This window comes from Sphaeramia orbicularis, chromosome 16, assembly GCF_902148855.1.
Source record: "Sphaeramia orbicularis chromosome 16, fSphaOr1.1, whole genome shotgun sequence".
Taxonomy (NCBI): domain Eukaryota; kingdom Metazoa; phylum Chordata; class Actinopteri; order Kurtiformes; family Apogonidae; genus Sphaeramia; species Sphaeramia orbicularis.
In genome coordinates this window covers 39,232,444-39,249,189 of record NC_043972.1, presented here as the reverse complement: position 1 = coordinate 39,249,189, position 16,746 = coordinate 39,232,444, and the positions used below count along the sequence as shown (strand labels likewise).

Genomic DNA, 16,746 nt, shown 5'->3' with positions numbered 1-16,746 from the left:
CCACGCTTCTGTCAGTCTGCCCCAGGGCAGCTGTGGATACAAGCTTAGTTTACCACCACCAGAGGGGGGGGTGTGAGACAGAAAGAATAATGGGTCAATAATGTAAAGCGTTTTGAGTATCCAAAAAAGTGCTATAGAAATGTAATCCATTACTGTTATTAGTAGTAGTAATAGCAGTAGTAGTAGTAGTAATAATAATAATAATAATAATAATAATAATAAATATATACAGTGATAACATATTATTTTTCATTAGTACCATTTTACAGATGTAGCTTATGTGTTCTAATGTATCATATCCTCAGTGCACAGTAATGGATTTCCTCATGAATTACATATCATGACATGAAAAGAAAAATTCAATTCATTCATCTTTTTAATTATGTCACATATTAGGCTGAAATACTTGTAAGTTTTCTCAGTTTACTGTGTGTCTGTAGACTCATCCTTCATAGTGTACTGTCCCACCTTTCCAATGACATAAACACATTTTTATGAATTTACATAGTGTGAACTGTCACACACAGCTGTGTTTTACTACATTTTAATAGGTTTTAATCTCAGTAGTATTTGTCGCAGTCTTCTATGTGTTCATCAGTTTCACTCACATTTTATACACAGTGTTTGCCCTTAACCCATAAAGACCCAAACCTTCACGGGCAACCAAAAGCATCTACTGTTCTAAACCATTTAATATCTCTTGATCCACTAATTTGGATGCACAGAGGCTCTGGAGTGAACACGGAAACACCATCAACAACATTGATTCACAGGTAAAAACCCATGGAGTTGGATCAACGACAGTGGATGGAGACACTTGTTTTATGTTCAGTTAATGAGATTTGACTGAAAAAGTCACTTTTCCTTCAGTTTTCTCTGTTTTTAATAACCTTTGAATTAACTCTGAGTTTTCATAAACATCTAAATTGAATATAGGGAATTTAATATAGGAAAAAATATAAGATAAGATGTAAGATATGCCTTTATTAGTCCCACAAGGGGAAATTCCAGGTTTACAGCTGCAAAGTACAAAAGCACACAAGAGCAAAAGAAGAGCAAAATCAAAAACAAAGACAAATCAAAAAAGCAATATACAGTTTACAGCTGTGCACATGCTGATCATGCCACAGGTTGGATAGGGATCTGGTTTATTGCACAGAATTATTTGGAGCCGCTTGTGTTGTGGAGCCTGACAGACCTGCCTGCAGTACCTCTCCTTCATACACGTTGGGTGTCTCATCCTGTCACTAATGGAGCTCCTTTGTGCAGTGAGTGTGTGTTGAAGGGGAGGGGGGTCTTTGTCCATCATGGAGGACAGCTTGGTTGTCAACCTCCTCTCCCCCACCTCCTCCACAGGTTCCAGAGGACATCCCAGGATAGAGCTGGCCTTCTTAATCAGTTTGAAATACTACATGATTTACAGTGAAAAATGGAAAATATAAGCATAATATTACAATAAATGGTGATAAACCACTTAAGAAAGGTTAAATAGAGAGAAAAATTCATTTGTGAACTGCCACAAAAGTAGCACTGAGTCTTTATGGGTTAAAAAAATATATATGGAAAACATCTGACAGTGTTTTAAAGGTTCTGTTGAAGTGTAGAAGCTGTGGATCACTATAAGGGCTAAGTTGGTTCTCAGTTCTCTAGCCTGTTATGCAGACATGCAGAGTAGGAGCTCAGAATGCCCTAATTATTAGAGCCTATCAGTGCATAGTATTTTCAAGCTTTTTAACTTTGAGCAGATTTCTGCAGGACCCAGCTTTTAGGTCAGCTAACAAAGTGGAAGTTCTAATAGAATAAAATGGAACACATGTTTTGCTTTCTTCAGCCCTTTCTATTCATAATATTCATATTCTATGTCAGAATTCATCATTCTTTAGTACTGTGTGTGTTCTCAAAAGTTACATGCCATTATTCTGTAAATACTAAAAACATGAAAATTAGGTGTTTTTTTGTTTTTTTTACTAATCGTTTTAAAGCCAAAATGTTACATCAGGATAACAAGAACCACCAAAAACCACTGCACTGATAGAGGAGGTGGGATTTGTCCCTTTATATTCTAACATTGTAGATGGTGTATTGCACAGCTGTCAAACATGCGGCCCGGGGGCCAAATCCGGCCCACCAAAGGGTCCAGTCTGGCCCTTGGGATGAATTTGTGAAATGCAAAAATTACTCTAAGATATTAACAATCCTTTTAGTTCAGGTTCCACATTCAGACCCATTCAATCTCCAGTGGGCAGGATTCAGTAAAATACAATCATAATAACATATAAATAATGACAACTCTAAACTTTTCCCTTTGTAAATGTAAATATTTTCATGTATTTACACTAAAACAAAGTATAATTTCCCAAAATTGTTAATAACCTGAACAAATATGAACAACCTGAAATGTCTTAAAGATAAGTAAGTACAATTTTAACAAGATTCTGCCTGTTATTAAATGTTTTGTGTATTTGTTGATCCACTGTGATCTGTAAATTATAATGTACTTGTGGAAATGATAAACTGAGGCAGAATATTGTTAAAATTACTCTTATTTTTTCAGTTTGTTCATGTTATTCACATCTTTTGAAAAAATAGTTTGCAGATGTAAACCTTTTCATAATGTAAATCAACTTTTTTGCTGTAAAACCCAGGTGTCAAACATGCGGACCAGGTGCCAAATTTTGCCCCCCAAAGGTTCCATTCTGGCCCGTGGGATGAAAGTGCAAAAATTAACCTGAACTGTCCAGGTTGTCAAACTCATTTTGGTTCAGGTTCCACATACAGACCAATGTGATCTCCAGTAAAAATAACAACACAATAACCCATAAATAATGACAACTACAAATTTTCTTTGTGAAAAACTATGTGGAAAAAAATTAAATGAAAAAAAAAAAGATTTCACTGTGAAAATATTTACATTTACAAAACTATTCTTTCACAATAAAATGTAAATAAATACATAAATAAAAACAAAGATGAACAACCCGAAATGTGCAATTTTAACAATATTCTGCCTGTTACTAAATGTTTTGTGCATTTATGGATCCATTGTGATCTGGAGTTGTGTTAATAATAAAAGATGGAATATTGTAGAAATTATTCAAATTGTAGTTCTAAACTCCAAAATTTTAACAATATTCTGCCTGTTACCAAATGTTTATGTAACATTGTGTGTAATGTACATGTACAAATAATAAGTTGAGGCATAATATTGTTCAAATTGCACTAATTTTTAAATGAAATTTCTGTTTTTTCAGGTTATTCACATCTTTTTTATAAAATGTAAATATTTTCATAATTTAATTGTTTTTTTCTTTGTTTTTTGTTTTTTGTTTTTTTTTACTAAAACATAAAGAAAAACTTGGATTTGTCATTATTTATAGGTTATTAAGTCATTATTTTACTGGTCTGGCCCACTTGAGATCAAATTGGGCTAAATATGGCCCCTGAACCAAAATGAGTTTGACACCCCTGCTCTAAAACACAGAGAAAAGTTTGGAGCTGACATTATTTATATATAATTATGCTGCTATTTTACTGGTTCAGCCCACTTCAGATCAAATTTAGCTGAATGTGGCCCCTGAACTAAAATGAGTTTGACACCCCTGGTCTGTTGGATTGAATCTCCAGCTGTAGTGTAGATGCAGGGCCTACAGCTGCTTTCAGACCTTCTTCTTCTTCTTCTTCTTCTTCTTCTTCTTCTTCTTCTTCTTCTTCTTCTTCTTCTTCTTCTTCTTCTTCTTCTTCTTCTTCTTCTTCTTCTTCTTCTTCTTCTTCTTCTTCTCTTCTTCTTCTTCTTCTTCTTCTTCTTCTTCTTCTTCTTCTTCTTCTTCTTCTTCTTCTTCTTCTTCTTCTTCTTCTTCTTCTTCTTCTTCTTCTTCTTCTTCTTCTTCTTCTTCTTCTTCTTCTTCTTCTTCTTCTTCTTCTTCTTCTTCTTCTTCTTCTTCTGTAAAACTTCCGGCCAAGAAGACATGAGGATACGCTTAGGGGGGTACTGGCCCCTGCACTGATATGAAAAAGAAATAAAACCCAGGGTCAAAATTTCATTCACACGTGTGTCTGAGCTTAGACTCATTATTGCTGTCCAAACTGCAGACAACCAAATGAAAACTGCAGCACATAAAATAATGCATCTTTCATGTGTGTGTTTATAATCGATATGAAGTGTATGGAAAATTCTGTTAAAGGCAGATAGGCGCTTAAGAGCACACTTTATATGAGTTGCAGGATGGAAAACATTTCATGCGTTGGAACTTTTTAACGTAGCGATTTAATCTCTAATGCACTTATATTCGCGTGTTAATGAAAACAACGCAAAACCTCGATGCTTTTGTCTTTTATATTCTTTATCAATACTCGTATTTTAATTAATTTTTGTGACTTTTTACTTTTTTTAAGCCTTTTTTGGCGTCTGCTCAATGCGCAAACTTTTTCAGAGTTCATCATCTTGTTCTGACCAATATGCAAATAAATAAACTAAAACTAAATTGTTATTAAAAAAAAAAAAAACACACACAATTGAAACGTTGAAATATGGGATTTATTGGACTCTTATCCATATATTTATATATTTGTACAGTTTCAAAGTTGCGACTTTATTTAACATTTTGAAGGTAAAACACAAGTTAATGAATAATAATAGGTTCAATTACTACAGCAACAAAATCTAACAAATATGCGTCTGAAACGATTGCTTTATAAATCCCTTAAAGCAAAAGACGAAAAAATAAATATGTTGATATCTTAGGGAAAAAAATTAGAAAGTAAATAAATATCCGAAATAGAGTAAAATTCCTCTCCGGCTGTAAGACTTCCAATAGAAAAAGGTCAAAATAGTAAATGTGTCATATATTTAAGGCAAGGCAAGGCAAGTTTATTTGTATAGCACATTTCAGCAGCAAGGCAATTCACGGTGCTTCACACAGGACATTGAAATAAAAGAAACAAAAAGAAACACATTTAAAACATTATAAAAGAAACATATAAAAGGTGATCAAAAACAGCAAGCAAGAAAACAACACATAAAATCAAAAAACAACACATAAAAAATAAAAAATAAAAAAAAAAAAAAGTAAAATTCGTTTCTGATTTTAACTGTTTCCTGTGCTCTCAGGTGAAATACGCGTTTTTTGCTGGACCACAAGAGGTCGTTGTGGTATTGATGACATGGACAGGTCATATGTGAGCCCAACAGAGGTGAGGCTGACTGTTGGACTGTTTCCCATCCACAAATTATAGAACATAGAACACAGAACTAAACTCAGGCCTCATAGACTGGATGTTCAAAGGCAGTAATGGTTCATTTCAATCTTAAAAGGGACTGGATCTAACCACTTCAAACAAAACCACTAGCGATCTGTTAACGGGTTAAAAATACAAATATCAAAACAAAAACCGATATTATTTAGGCAAATTCGTTGTTAATATTAACGAATTATTTTTAACTATATTTTTCCGATGAACTAAAGGCAGCTGTTTCATCTGTGTTTAAGTTAAAATGATTACAACCAAACCAGCTGAAAAACTAAATAATAATAATAATAATAATAATAATAATAATAATAATAATAATAATAATAATATGGTTTTCGATATTCCTTAAATGGACTCCTTCACAGATCACTTTCCTTGACTGTTGTTGATTCATCCATCATCCCACAAGGACAAGAGTCAACATCTTTACATGCTGTGATCAATCACTATCGATCTGTGACTTCGTTTGACCAGCTTGGCTTGTTTTCACGCCGTTACCTTGTTTTGTGGGCTGGTTTGGTGCAGTTTGCGTCCTTTTGTTCAGTTCAACCGCTTTCGTTTTTAACTCTCTTCGCTTGTTTTGACTCAGCTCTGCTGGTTCTGTGGAAAATCCGCAGTCCCTCTTCCTTCACCTCCCTCTGCATGTTTCAAGTCAAAAGTATCTAGATTACCCCCTCCAAACCTTTTTTTTTAAGCATGTTAAAACACCAGCAGTAAAAAATAATAATAATTAATTTTCAAAGTAGGAAGTCACATTGCATGCAGAACAGTAATTTAAATAAGTTGCACTTCTTCCCACCCCTTTTCGAGCATGTAAATGGAACTATTGTGTTGTTCTTCCGTCTAAGATAGTTATGATTGTTGATATTTGTATTATTATGTATGATGTATATTTTGCTTGTTCGCATATATGCTAATTTCATTGCATGTTCGGAATAAATCACTAAATCAAAAATCAAATCAATTAAATCTTCAGCATAAATTGCATTTCTGCGCCATAACCTTGCAAAAACAATTATTGTCAGCACAATATTGTTCAAGCTATTCAGTATTATATTCGTACATTATAAACATTTTGGATATGGAAATAATTATTAAAAAAGAAAGAAGACAGAAGTAAAAATCTAGCTCTATTTTATGAATTTTTTTGCCAAATTAATATAAAAAAAAATATGTCTGGACTTGAAACTTATTTACTTATTTACTTATTTATTTATTTTGAACTTATTTAGAAGGGGGCAGGAAATATAAGATTTTCGAGCATGGGTGTATACATGTTTCTTACTTGATGATTACTGAATGTTTACTGATGAAATGCACAACCATGAACGAAATAAATGAAAATAAATAAATAAATAAACGTTTCAATTTACCTGAACTGTACATGAATGGGAACAAATGTGAATGCTATAAATCACACGTATTTTCACAAAAATTAGGTGTTTTATTTATTTATTCATTTTATTATTATTATTATTATTATTATTATTATTATTATTATTATTAATAATAATAATAATAATAATAATAATAATAATAATAATAATAATAATAAGTGATTGGAATCATTTAGGCCTTTCCAATCACACATATGCAAAGGTCTATATCCTTGGGGACTATAAATGTGAATCACGTGGACATGACCGAGAGTGTGGGGGGGTTTGTGCGCGTGTGGATGAGAACTGGTCATTTATATTGACCAGTGCAAGAAAGTCAGTGCATCAGAGAACACTGGGAGCAAACTGGCCCTCCACAAACATGGCAGAAGGTAACGTTTGGAGTTTTTTGGGGGGAAGATGTTTCTGAGAAGGTACTTTTCTGAAGGGGCCGGGTTTCCTTGCATTGTCTTTGAGAGTTTTTTTTTTTTTTTTTTTTTTTTTTAAAGGAGGAGGGTGATTGGGGAGGGGAGGGGGGGTCATACACATATACATACACCCCCACCCCTCATTGTTTAGGGGGAATAGGTTGCCAGCCCCCTTTTGTTTACCTCCCTCTCCCGCTTTCCCTCTCGCTGAGCAGCTTCTGCTTTCTACTGCATTTTGCATGAAAGTGGCAATCTGTGAGGATTACCCAGTTTGAGGGCTGAAATAAGAGGATACTGCTGCTTGGGTGCTAATTTTGACTCAAGGCAGAACTGAAGACATGGGCTCCGTTTCAAACCAGGAATTCCCAGGTTGAGTAGAAAAATGTGATGTTTTTTTTTTTTTTGCTGCACCTCGATTAAGTTGCTTTCTTTAAACGTGTCTCATCTGATTGTAGTGGAACATTTTAAGCCATTGTTCACGCACGTGATGATTCTCCGTGCGTCTTAGCGCGTGAAACGCTTTTCAGATATACACGCAGTTTGTAAGACCGCTCACTTTGCGCAGACTTCATTGAAAATTAAGTCATATGTTGCTCATTTTTTTTATTGAAGCGGATGGTTTGTGTCGGGAGTGAAGTCAAACCTATCTTGGTGTGTTGAGTTCATTGATTTGGGTTTGACTTAAGATGCGCAAAAACTTTTTTTAGAAGAAGCGCTCTTTACGCATCCTCTACTCATACCAACGTGTCACTTTTTTTTTTTTTTTTTTTGTTTATGCATTTTTTTTTTTTAATTCTAGGAGTTTGTAAGACTGAGGAAGATGAAGGACCGAGTACTGAAGAGGACTTGCAGTCTTTCCATGGGGTCGGTGTGTGCAAGTGGTTCAACGTCCGCATGGGCTTCGGGTTCCTGTCCATGACCAACCGAGAGGGAGTGCCACTGGACGAACCGGTTGATGTATTTGTCCATCAGGTAGGACGCACTCATTCATCTCCAAACTGGAACCAACCATACAAGTGTTAAAGCCGATAAAACCCAGGCGGTTTACTGCTGAATTCGTTCAAATAAGGCGAAACATTTGGTCTTAAAAGCGATCAAACAAGCCTAATATCTTTCCAGGTGCACATCTGTTTCCAATGCGCCTTCATTAGGGCTCAGGAACAAAACTTCTACATCTTCCATCAATTACTAATCAATAATGGATAGTGAGTAAAAGACTGATCTTATGCAAAAAACAAAAAAAATGTAAACAACACAAGTGGATTGTATGTTAAAAGCATGATAATAATATTAGTATTTGTAGTGGTGTGTGTGTATGCGTGTGTTCACAGTGCTGGTGGGTGTTTCTCTCTGAGGAGCACGTGTTGCAGCCACAGTTCAGAGCTGTGGGCCTCCCTCGTGGTTTTACCAAAGGCACTTAGTAGACGTCCTGTTTCTACTCCTGAACTGTTTACCAAAAGAGACTCTGATGTTCTTAAGATCATGCTGGATTTTTAACCTCCATGTTCCTTTGCAGTACTTATGAGTGGGTGTCATATTTTGCCTTTTTTTTTTTTTTTAATTATTATTATTATTTTTAGAAAATGTCATATCATGAGGAAAAATGAAATATTTTATTTGTATAACCCATGTAAAAAGGGTGATTTTTTTTTTTAATAATTTCATTTTAGATTTAACATTGGGGACAGTCCTGTTATAAGTGACTTCATCATTTTGCTTTTGTCTTTTGATGCATTACTTGCACAGTGAACTTTGCATCACTAGAATTCTGCAACTTCTTAGAGCTATAGAAGCACGCTTTATTGTTTGGATGGATGTAAAATAGAATAGATCTTTATTGTCACTATCACAGGAACAATGAAAATCAGTTGAACAGCAAGACACTTAGTGCAAAAGGAGCTGTACAAGAAAAATATTCCAGAGTATTAAGAAAGAGTAGGAATGTGCAAAGGCTTCCGAATAAAATATTAATACAAATATGCTACAAACGGACTACTAGAACTTGTGAAATGAACAGAATATACAAAAGAATGTAACCCCAATGGCTTCAGTATTTTAGTATTGTTATTTCTGATTTGTCTTCTCCTGTAACCAGCACTCACTATAAGAAGTCCTTCATTCACCTTTTGGTATACAAATGATTAAATGAGAGGTATAACAGCAGCAGGAGTGCATTTATCTCATGATTTCCATGTGAGTAAGTGCCTCCATGGTTGGCTGATAAGATGTAGACTGAGCATGTGAATGTGAGGAGTCCCCACTAGCTGCTCTTTTCACCTTAAGGTTCCTGTCATAAAGTGATTAAAGGTTTTTTGCTGTCTGCTCAAGCCCCCCTGAGTGTGTGTTAGGTGTGTTTTTAGGTTGAAATGAGGAAGAAGAGGGCTGATTTTGTTTAAACCTTCGTGTCGTCACCCCCCCCCCCACACACACACACACACAGAGCTCCCAGCTGTGAAGACATTTATCTATCACAATGGTTTTCTCACGGTTCTGATTGTTGCACGGAATATTTGTAGAACACCTGTAATTCAAACGTTGGTTCTTTCAGTCACTTCACCATTTTAGTGTTCATTCTGAGCTGCTCTTACTCATTTGTGAAGATTGGTGTTTATGATGATGCATTTAGGGACACGAATTTGGTCTGTGCCGAAGTTGTAACTGAAATCTTATTGCAGTATGCACAGGAAATTGGGACTTGATTACTCATACTGTAAAAAAGTAGCTCAGCTGTGGAATGAAACTGTTTCCTTTCTCCAAGATTCAAAAGAAACTTGAAAATCTGTGGTGTCAATAGATTTAACACAAGCTTCAATGCCACAGTTAAAGATTGTTTTAATATCTCTGACTAATAAGATAATAAAAGTGGGGAAAAAGTAATAAAAGTGGTGAAGATATTATAAGGCTAACTAGAGTCAAAGCACAAAGCTGATCTCGATCAAGACTTCTCATTCTTAAGTTTAAAAGCCGATGCTCAGTTCTTTACTTGGATAATAAAGGTACTCTGTGATTGCTTGCAGTAAATTCACGACTGTCTTCCCTCCGAGTCACTTGAAAAGTTAGACACGTGCGCTTGTCAATGATGGATGTACAGAGGTTATGGCAACGTAAAAGGCCCCAAACCTAAAATTAGTGGCCGCGTGTCAAGAAAAATTAACTCCCGGGATCCACTGGCCTTTGTGCAGGTGAACAAAAGAGCCATGCATCCGAATGAAGCACCCCTCAGCCGTGACCGAGCCCCTCTTTGTCTCAGTGGCAAGCCCACTATTGTCCTTCCTAGCTCTGATGTCTTTCTCTGCCTCACATGGCTCCAGACACATTCTGGTTAGATTTTACAATGGAACCTACTAATACCTCAGCATGGTGTCTTGAAGACCCACCTTGGTCTTCCTACCTGTGTGGAACAAACCCCACTTGAACATAATGTGGGTGGTGAGGGTCTGTTATGGGGGTGGGGAAGGTCACACATAAGAGAGGAAGTAGGTTAACGGTCACCAAGGCACAGGGCTGATGGGACTGGGGCTCTTTGGACATGTTGACACTCGGATGTCATGGCTCACCAATCATATTCCCTCACTGGTTGGAGGTTTGCAGCAGATGCTTGTTTGTTATGAATGATAAAGGATTGGAGAGGCTGGGAGGTTTTGTTTAGAGACCAATCTCAGGCTCTGTATTTGTAATTTGTGATCTAACTTCTGCGTAATGAAGTTTGTTTTAAAGGTTTTTTCTGATGGATCAAATCATCACTGATTCAGAACTTTGTGCACAACAACCCATGTGCCTTGAGAAGCTCAATTCTGGTTAGGCAACTCATGAATTTGGACAATTTCTTATTTATGTTGAAAACATGTACTTAGTGGGAGATAAAGGAAATCTCCAAGGGTTGGTGTCTATCAAAACATAGATGGAGGATTTCTCAATTTAAAAACCATCATAAATTGTTTTAGTGAGGTGTTGGGCTACCACACACCTTGAGAACAAATTCAACAGACCATGATATTGATTCTACAAGTTTATGAAGTCTACAGAAAGGGGAAACACCAATCTTCTAAAAGATATTCCCGCACTTCGTGTTTGGTGATGGTGTCAGAGTTATTGCCCACAAATCTTCTGTAAGTACTCAAATGAGTTTGAGATCCCGTGACTGTGAAAGCTGCTGAAGATTTTCACTGTGGGCTCTCATGCTCAGTGGATGTGACTATTGTCATCCTACAAGAGACCGCTCCCACCAGGATTTTCCTTCCATTTGTCACTCGTCTGTACATCATTTATCTTTCTACCTGTGTCAACAATCTGCAGAAGTTGTGACAATTTAATCTCACAACTCTACCATGGGACTTTTAGAGAGGGATTTCCCAATGTTTTGTTAGTCAGTCTTTAAGATTTATCCCTAAGACCACACCACACCTTCTTTATCTCTTTCTCTCTTTCTTTTCCCCATCGGAAATGTCTCCAACAAAACACTAGTGATGAAAGGGTGAGCCATTCAAAAGGTTACTTCAGGTGGGCCCGGTTTATTAGTATCCAGGTAAACAAGGGTATTTATTCTTATTTCTACTTTGAAACTGTAGCTCTATTGTTGTACCCATTGTTGATTAACTATATTGATCACAATACTTTTCAACAAACGAGTTACAATTTGAAATTCCCATCTTTTTCTCATTAAAACATGTCACAAATGCAATATCAAAGGAAGAGATCAATCATTTTGACCAAACAGTTCTTTTCCCCAACTTTTATCTTGCATGTCTTTCTGCCAAACAACTATCCAAAGAATGTCACCCTGACCCCCAACCTCCCAGAGAAGCCATTCTGTCTTCTCACCCTGCCCCCAACCCTAGTACTAACCCCTGCATCCTGCAGTTTAGGGTTAGTAGTGGTGGTCAGTGTGTTAGTGGAGCTTTGTGATGTGGGTGGGAAGAGGGCTGGGGGTGGGGGCAGCAGTGTGGAATGCTGTTCTGCTGGAGGGGGGATGGGTTGAAGGTTATCCTCATCAGGTTTACCACTCAAACACGCAAAAAAAGACAAAAGCTGCATTAATCAACTGTGTGTTTTAGGCAGAACAAAGTGAACAAACTGCTAGTTAGAGTTGGAACACAAAGCTTTGTTGTACCTGTGTCTTTATCAGGTGAGGTTTAAGAATTACCTTAAAATACCAGACACCTGATAAGTATAATCTGGCTCTGATAATGAAGAATGGGGGGATGTTCTCAAGGGTTGTTGTCTCCACAGGGGGTGGTTTGGCCTCTGGGGGTGTAATATTTCAGGGTTTATTGTGTTCTTCCCGTAAGTGTAAGTTTGTGATTAAACTCACAGTTAATGGTTTTAGCCTTTTGTAGAAATGGGAGTTCCTGTGCCACCAAATGCTAATTTTGATGCTGAATTCTTTTCCCTTTAGAGCAAGTTGCACATGGAAGGCTTCCGTAGCCTGAAGGAGGGCGAGGCGGTCGAGTTTACCTTCAAGAAGTCATCAAAGGGCCTGGAGTCTCAGCGAGTCACAGGACCAGGTGGTATCCACTGTGTGGGCAGCGAGAGGAGACCCAAAGGCAAGAAAGTCCAGAAGCGACGTTCCAAAGGAGACAGGTAAGCAGGAGTTAACTGGGAGAGAACAGGAAAGACACTGCACATGTAGCACTTAGTTAGGTGTAGGTACTGTGAAATGTGCCAATATCACAAAAATTGTTAAAATGATGTGTGAGTTGATTGCCTCTGTGGGGTACATCTCATTATTTTGGTCACATAACTCCATACAAGAAGGCATTTTGCAGAAAATCTGGCTAGAAAACTCTAATCTGTCTACTGCAATGCTATTAGTTGATCATCATAAAAGTTGAAAATATTTGTTTTATGACACAGGGAATGTTTCAGTAGTCCACAAAGCTCTCATAGCAGTGTTCCATGTGAATCAGGTATACAAGGGTTATTTTAGCTTGTCCTTATTTCCCTTCCTTTCCCTCGACCCCAACCCCCACCTCTATCCCAGCAAGGGTCACACCAGCAGGCTTGACGTGTGACCTGGATCAATAACTGTTTAAATCTGCTGGCCCCTGGTGAATTCACACCCACTCCATTCTTTTTGGTCAGACTTGCTCTTCTGATGCGATTTGTACCTCCTAAACTCAACTAATAACTCAACAATCTAAAGTCACATGACAAAAGAATTTCATACACATTATAACAAATATCAGGCTTGTGTCAGCATTTCTCTTTAAGGAAAGTCATCAAGTCTTGACACAGTAGCCACAATGACTGGGCAATTAATCAAAAATATTATCAAAAGTGCAAGGGCTAAATTTTAGAGTCTGTAATCTCATAAAATGCGTCACACCATACTATTATAAGTGAAGCATTGTGGGGCTGTAGAGCTGGTAATGTGACAATGCATAACATATTTATGTATTTTCCTGGGAAATCTGAATGTAGAAACTGTCCCGCATGATGCAATCAGTTCTTTTGCCCAGTAGTTACCAAAAGCCATCGTTGTTTCTGGTGGCACAAGAAAAAAGTCTGCCCACCCAAAAGTGCGTTTTTATGGTTTCTTCTGAGTTTAAAATGTGGGTGATACTTTAAAAAGCCAGAGCCAGTGTTTCATGTAAAGGCAAAGGTGAAGGAAAGGAGAATTGGGGATCTTTTTCGGGGGTCATTCCTTGAATATCGATGTAGTTCAGGGTTAGAGGTGTATCAACTTCACCCTCTGTGTCAGTTGTGATTAGAGCCAGAGAGTAGTCACTGTGAGAACAGAGATCATTACCACCTCAAAGAGCTCTGGGAGGCCCAGTGTCATTCAATAACTCTCCCTAGATCACACTGATCCATGGATACGGTATTGTTCGCCTCTAGCATATTTGATTATGCAACATCAGTTCGTGTTTTGTAGCCTTATTTATGCTTGATCGCCTAGTTTTTTTGTGACAGATAATTGGGCACGTCACAGAAAGGAGTAAACAACATGTATGTGCTCCACTTTCTGGGTCTCAGTCCAGGGCTTTTTCGTCAGTACTTATGTTTTTCAGTTCGCTTTTCATAGATCACCCGTACCAGTGTATATGTGATTAAAAGAAAGGAAAAGCTCCTGTTCTTTCTGCAGCATTGGTTGTTCTATAACTTCATGCTTTGGTGACTACCATTTGAGTGATAACCCAACATCTCATGAGGATGAGGAAAGTATATGTATGTGTTCAAGTTCCTAGTTCAAAGTGCAGGATTTTGCGAGTCCTACTACTGTTTGTCAGACCACATTTGGTAGACCACCTCTGTGAATGTATATATGAGTGAGGGAGAGGAAAAAGCTCCTGTCCATTTAATTGATAACAGATGCAAGAGCCTTAGCAAGGGGGTGAAAGGTCACTGTTGTCATGGCAACCACGTATGAGTAAATGCAAGAGAGCTGGGGGCTGGGGATGGAATTGGGGGTTAGAGAACTGAAGAAAGGGTGGAGTGGTGGGTTGTGTGTGTGTGGTTGAGGGGGGGGTCAGGGTTCAGAGGTCATTACTGCAGCTTTCTTAGACAAAGGGACCACTTCCCTTTCCCTCCACTTGCCTCCTGATGGATGCTGATGTAGGGAGCTCCTGTGATGTGATGGTATAGACCTTGACACCACCCCAACAGCCACTGCCACAAAGAGGCTCTGACCTCTCTGCAGCCACCCCTGTCCATAGCTCATCTGCTACTACAATGGTGGCAGGGGGTCCACAGTGGCACAGAGTGGCCACTGCACGCCCACCACCCATCTGTCTTCCCACCCTTGCACGCGTGGCTATTCTGTAGATGATGTTCAAATAGAGGTAGCGGATGGCAGGCCTGATGGCTCCTGTTGACCCCTAATAGTGCTTCATTTTCTAGTTCAATGCCAATGAAACAGACTTCAAACAAGGACTAACTGACAAATGGAGCAAGCTGTTCACAGTAACTTGAAATAATATCGGATACTTCCTTGTGCCTGAATCTTTAAACTTCAAAGAAAGTGCTTTGTCCTAGAAATTTACATTTTTGAGGATTTTAAGATATGCTTTGAGATCAGTACAGATGAGGAAAATGGTATGTACTTTTCATCAAGTACTGTACTTAGACTGTTGAGGTTCTTCTATTTGACTTGAGGAGTTACATGCCTATGTTTCAGGAAAAATGTCTTTTGATTCCGTACATTGGTCTGACAGCTGTAGCTCATTTTCTAGGGGTACGCGGATCTATTGGCTTAACATCAGTATCAGCTATTGCCAACTGTCATTTCACAAATAGCAGTTGGACTGGATTTCACTAAAAATGCCTTTTCATAAAGCTGAGAACAGGCCCATTTTTCTGAGCTCATGAAGTCAGTTTTTCAGAGACCTGCACTTCTCACAGGATGATAATGTTGCAACCATGATGATCTGACAAGGCACTCCTTTTAATACTGTTGATCAATCCTTATGTATGTTTTTAAAGCGAGGCTCTGAAAGCAGATGTTTTCTCCTTGCAGTTGACATAGTGTGTGGTATTAAAATGTTTACTTAAATAAAGGAACTGGAGACTCCTTCCATCAATTCAAGATTACGGCCAAGCATGTCATTAGGTTAATAAAACGCCCAGCATTATTTGTTTAATTAAATTACACTGTTTAAAAATATGTAAAGTGACATTACTTTTTACATCCTCTCAAAAAATCTCTGAGTATGCAAATATTCTTTATTCGAATGCTTAGAAAAAATTAAATGGACATGTTTTTTAGTATCCTTAAAATTTTCAGGGCATGTATGTGACGTTAAACACTTCCAACTGGAATTAAAATCTTATCAAAAACTTGCATTATGTCTGTCCTGTGACAAAATGTTTGGTGAACCATAGAGTAATTTTCTACCTTCAATGAATGTGAAAACATTGCATGACTAATCCATATTTCTGCACAGTGATACTGACAATTATAAAAGACAGACCCTGTTTGTGGTTGAGTGGGCCTGTTTTTGTCACAGAACAGTAAGTGTGACCTGGAATGCCCTCTCTAGGTTTATGAACTCCTATTATTCCAAACCAAATGTTGCCATCTAGTGGCAAACTTGCGCCACTAAAGCACATCACATCTGATTTCTGCTCACATCTGCTCTTGTAGGTGCTACAACTGTGGAGGCCTGGACCACCACGCCAAAGAGTGCAAGTTACCACCTCAGCCCAAGAAGTGCCATTTCTGCCAGAGTATCGACCATATGGTTGCCAACTGCCCAATCAAAGCACAACAGTCCTCACCAGGTTCTCAGGGAAAACCATCCTCCGAGGAGGAGCACAGCCACTCAGTACCACCTCCCGAAACTTCCGACTAAAGGAGGATTCGAGCAACACTGAAGCCGGGGGAAGCACAGAGGCCAATCAAACTGCTTTGATGGAGAGATGGGACACAGATTCCCATGCTGACTGTTGAGGCGGCTTTTGGAACTACCTCAGGTTAAAATATTTGCTCATGCAGAATGTTAACATTTTTTTTTCTTTATTATTAAGTGTTTTGTTTCTTTGAACTTGGTGTAACACTCAGGAATACTGCTGTACTATTGCACTCAGGATGCTTTCTAAATGTATAAATCACTGTTGTTAGAGAGGCTTGAGACTAGTAGTGAACAATGCCAAATAATGGATTACCTTGATGACTTTTTTTTTTTTTTTAGAAGCAGTTGAGTTTTTTTTTTTTTTTAGTTTTTTTTTAGTTTTGTTTTTTTAAATACTGTGCCTCT

At 37.7% G+C, this 16,746-nt stretch overlaps 1 protein-coding gene across 1 annotated transcript in view; it reads left to right on the top strand.

The window, feature by feature from the left end:
- lin28aa (lin-28 homolog Aa) overlaps positions 1–16,746 on the top strand; it is a 21,101-nt gene extending 4,355 nt beyond the window's left edge. The window contains exons 2-4 of the mRNA XM_030158346.1: positions 7,851–8,023; positions 12,447–12,631; positions 16,134–16,746. Coding sequence (XP_030014206.1) covers positions 7,851–8,023; positions 12,447–12,631; positions 16,134–16,341 — 566 coding nt within the window. The 3' untranslated portion in view covers positions 16,342–16,746. The remainder of the gene's footprint in view (positions 1–7,850; positions 8,024–12,446; positions 12,632–16,133) is intronic.